The 4,222-nt window shown below is 45.9% G+C and overlaps 1 protein-coding gene across 1 annotated transcript; it reads right to left on the reverse strand.

The window, feature by feature from the left end:
* Window positions 1–2,627: 2,627 nt before the first annotated feature.
* LOC127304770 (uncharacterized) lies at window positions 2,628–3,949 on the reverse strand. The gene is made up of 2 exons (XM_051335361.2): window positions 2,778–3,949; window positions 2,628–2,676 (listed from the first exon to the last, which is right to left on the reverse strand). Exons 1-2 carry the CDS (start codon window positions 3,947–3,949, stop codon window positions 2,628–2,630), a joined length of 1,221 nt encoding a protein of 406 aa, XP_051191321.1.
* Window positions 3,950–4,222: the final 273 nt, after the last annotated feature.

Genomic DNA, 4,222 nt, shown 5'->3' on the forward strand with positions numbered 1-4,222 from the left:
AGGAGATGCTTCACAATGGTGTCATTCACGTCAACATTATTAGTGCATTTTCTTCTCTAATTATCCTTGTGCGGAAAAAGGATAACTCATGGCGTATTGTAGTTGACTACATGCATCTTAATGCTCTGATAATTAAGAGTAAATATCCAATCCCCATTATTGATGAGTTGATGGATAAGTTAGTAGGGGCGTGTTGGTTTTTCAAATTGGATTTGCAAGCTAGGTATCACTAGATTCATCTGGCCCAGGAGAAGAATTTAAAACTGCTTTTGCAACACATCATGGTTAGTTCGAGTTCACAGTTATGGCCTTTGGTCTCACTAGGGCACATGCTACTTTCCTCAGTGCTATAAATGATACACTGAAAGACTACATGCTCAAATTTGTGTTAGTATTCTTCGATGATATTTTGATATATATTACCAGCTATGATGATCACTTGAGGCATATCTCACTAGTGTTGCAGAAGTTGCAGGAGCACAGTTGGCAGGTGAAGATGTCAAAATGTGAGTTTGCTCAAACAAGTATTTCTTATCTAGGGCATATAATTTCCGATGATGGCGTATCAGCTGATCAATCCAAAATAGCAACAATGCGAGATTGGACATCTCCAATTTCTTTCAAAGAGCTCAAAAGCTTCCTTGGTTTATTGGGCTATTACAAGAAATTTGTTCAAAACTATGGAGTCATTGCAAAACCTCTAACCAACTTGGACAGGGGTTTTGTTTGTTTGGACTGGTGATACTGAACAATCCTTTCAAATGCTGAAATCTTCTCTTATCAATCCTCCAGTGCTAAGCTTACCTGATTTTGCTAAACAATTCATTTTGGAAATAGATGCCTCTAACAGTGGTATTGGTACTGATCTGCTTCAAGAAGGCCATCCTATTGCTTTTGTTAGCAGAGCATTGGGCCCACACACTAAAGGTCTCTCTACATATGAGAAGGAATACCTCACAATCGTGTTGGCAATTGATCAATGGCGACCATACCTTCAGAGTGGTGAATTTAAAATTATCACTGATCAAAGAAGCCTTGCGCACCTTAATGACCAACATCTTCACACCACTTGGCAGCATGAAGATGCTCGGTCTCCAGTATACAATCGTCTACAGAAAAGGAAGGTGTGATTCATAAGAAGGGGCACATTTGGTTAGGATTCAACAGAAAACCTACAAGCTCGTGTCACTGCTTTCTATGCACTCAAGTTCAGCTGGTGGCCATTCAGGCTTCCTTGTTACATACATGCGTATCAAGAAAACTTTATCTGGCGTTGATGAAGCAGTTTATCAAGAGATCAGTGAAAGAATGTCTAGCATGTTAAAGAACTAAACCTGAGAGAGTCCGTTACCCAGGCCTGCTTCAACCACTACCTGTACCTTGTCATGCTTGGGAAATTATTTACATGGATTTCATCAGTGGTTTCCCTAAATCAGGCCTCTATGATGGTGTTATGGTGGTAGTCAACAAATTCTCAAGGTTTGCGCATTTCATTCCCATTTCTCATCCTTACACCGCGATACTATCCGAAGTTCTAATACAGTGGTCGGGAATGTCGGAAGTTCTGGCAACCTGCGAAGACTCTAAAGCCCTTCATCAACACTTCCCGGCGGCACCCGGCCGCTTGGGGACATGCAGTTTCTCAGGGGGAGGGGATTGTTAGCGACCCAGTACCGGCCAAGGAGATGGCCCAGGAAGGAGGCCCAAGAGTACCAGGATCAAGCGAGTGCCAACCCGTCTCCAGAAATGAAGGATAACGCACCTCATTGGCCGGTAGTCAATTAGGGATCGGCATCATTCATTCGAACGTGGCTTGGTAGTAGCGGCTTCGGCCAACATGGATAGAGAACTCGTAACTGAATTATGTGTGTGAATTCCTCGTAGATAATCGAAGAACTATCGACTGATTCCTCTCTCGCATTCATCTGGTAGCTAGGAGCTAACATATCACATAGGCTCTCTTTCGTACAAGGAAATTCTTCCTGAGATTGGTTTGGAGCCGTGTGTGATGAGAGTTTCTACAATAGCGTGAACGTAGCATGTAGTATTGGCAGTAACAAAGACATGACAATCCAATTTTGCCTGATGCACATGCCATCAAACCTAATGATGCAATACAAACTTGCGGTTTTTTGTTAACTTTTTCATCATATACATCTCCTAGTACTTTCAGTTGCATAATTACAATCTTCAAGGTTGATGATATACGTTCCTCAAAATTGCATGACCTATAGAACCTCAAATTAATATTAGTTGTTCAAGTTACGTAACAAAACTGAATGACTATATGATTGACCAAATCATCATAATCACTGAAGTGCAAATTTGAAAAGAAAAAAAAAACATCAAAGACATCACAACACTAACTGATAAATTGTCCTAAATGAATAATGTCAAAGTGCAACTGATAAAACAAGTTACGAATGATTTGTTAATGTAGCAGATCGACACATAGATTATACACGTCAACATAACACTCAGCTCATAAACTTGCCAAAACAAGATTTTTTTTAAGGGTGCAATAAAAATCATCGCAATCTTAGTATGACGCAACATTTCCATTATTCGAGAAAGAGTGGAATGCATGTCAGAAAAAGGGAAAATCCTCGCTCGAAATGGACGATATGTTATGAGAACCACTCCGCATCCCATCCTTGGATCTCTCCAATGTCCATGCTGCAAACCAAAACGAAAATTCGTCCCATTAGCTAGAGAAAGTTTGCACCTTGATCTGGGTGTGCTAATTACCCTGCAATCAGCATCACTAGCTTAATTACCGTGGCAAGGAGATGTCTTCGCCGTAGTACTCGCTGAGATGCATCGTCCCCAGGACGTCAGAGCCGCCGTTGCTTCCCTGGGCTCCCTGGTGGCCAAGGGTATCGCCACCAAGCCAGTCCAGCGTCGCCGTGGAAGACGTGTCCTCCACGCCGGCGTTCACAGTCTTGGACGTCCCTTCGCCGCCGCCTTCGATGCTCTCGAGGAGCTTGCTCCACCACGCGGACGTGACAAGGTTCACGGTGTCGCTCCACTCCACGTCGTGCTGCTGCCCGATGGAGTAGATCGCCGCCATCTCCTGCTCGTCCAGCACCCGGTGCAGGGACGCGTCGGCCGCCAGCAGCGAGGCGTTCTCTACAGCGGCGGCCGAGGAGGACATGTCATGGCTCGCCATGGTCACCGAGGGAGAGGAGTAGACCGAGTAGGAGGAAGCAGGCGATGGGTGGTGATGGAGCAACGGGTCAGGATCGAAGGAGGCGGTGCTGTTCTTGGCATCGTCCTCGCCAGCAGGAGCCACAGCGTCGAAGCCCTGGAAGCTGAGGTTGAGCCCTAGCGGTTGCGTCGGGAGGGGGAGCAAGTGATCAAAGCTATCAACCATGGGTGTTTGGTAAGGGAGCGGAGAGGAATAGTAGCTACTGCTGCTAGTGGCTGTGAAATGTGCAAACGGAGAGTTGTACAGGTAATCTGAGAAGGAAGCATAGCTCATGGGTGGACAAGCAGCAACCCTGCTCGTGTGGCCTTGCTCCTGCACTACGAGAGCCTCCTGCTGCTGTTGCAACTGCAGCAGCTGTTGCTGCTCTTTGGCTTGCCTCATGGATGCCCTGTGGACCTTGAGAGCTGAGACGATCTCCCTCCTTGCCTCTGCCATGTTGAGTAGCCTCTCCTGGTATGGCCTGCTTGTGTGGAGCCTCCTCCTCACCTGCTTCTTGTGTGGCTGCTGCTGTTGAGGTGGTGTTGTTGCTTGGGCGGCTTGTTGCCCTTCTTCCTGATTTGGTTGGCTATGTGGTTTGCTGCCCATGGTGTTGTGGTGGTCTTTGGATCTCACTGTAGATGAGGAGCTAAGTTGCTTCACAAGGCTCCTAATGTAAGCCCCCGAGAGGTGTGGCTGTTCTTGTTTGGTGTTGTTCTTTGAAGAGGACGAAGTGGTACTAGGAACTAGCCTCTGGTTCCTCATCTCTCTCTCTCCTTTTCTCTTTCTAGCTAGTGGATGATTCTCTTTCTTGCTAAGGGAACAGGAGGTGTATGGGAAGGTAGGGTTGTGAGGGAGGGTGATGGGGGTGATATAAATAGGGTGGTACTAGGAAAGCATAGTATATAGTTTGTTAGGATGCCATGCCGTGTTATCCTTTTGGCAATGCATGTCATATGGTCATATGGTAGGTAGGTTGGCTGATAGTGTAGCTAGAACAGGCAGCACACAACGGTGAGTCATCTTTTTGGTACTTGA

This window comes from Lolium perenne, chromosome 5 (assembly GCF_019359855.2).
Source record: "Lolium perenne isolate Kyuss_39 chromosome 5, Kyuss_2.0, whole genome shotgun sequence".
In the NCBI taxonomy this organism is placed as follows: domain Eukaryota; kingdom Viridiplantae; phylum Streptophyta; class Magnoliopsida; order Poales; family Poaceae; genus Lolium; species Lolium perenne.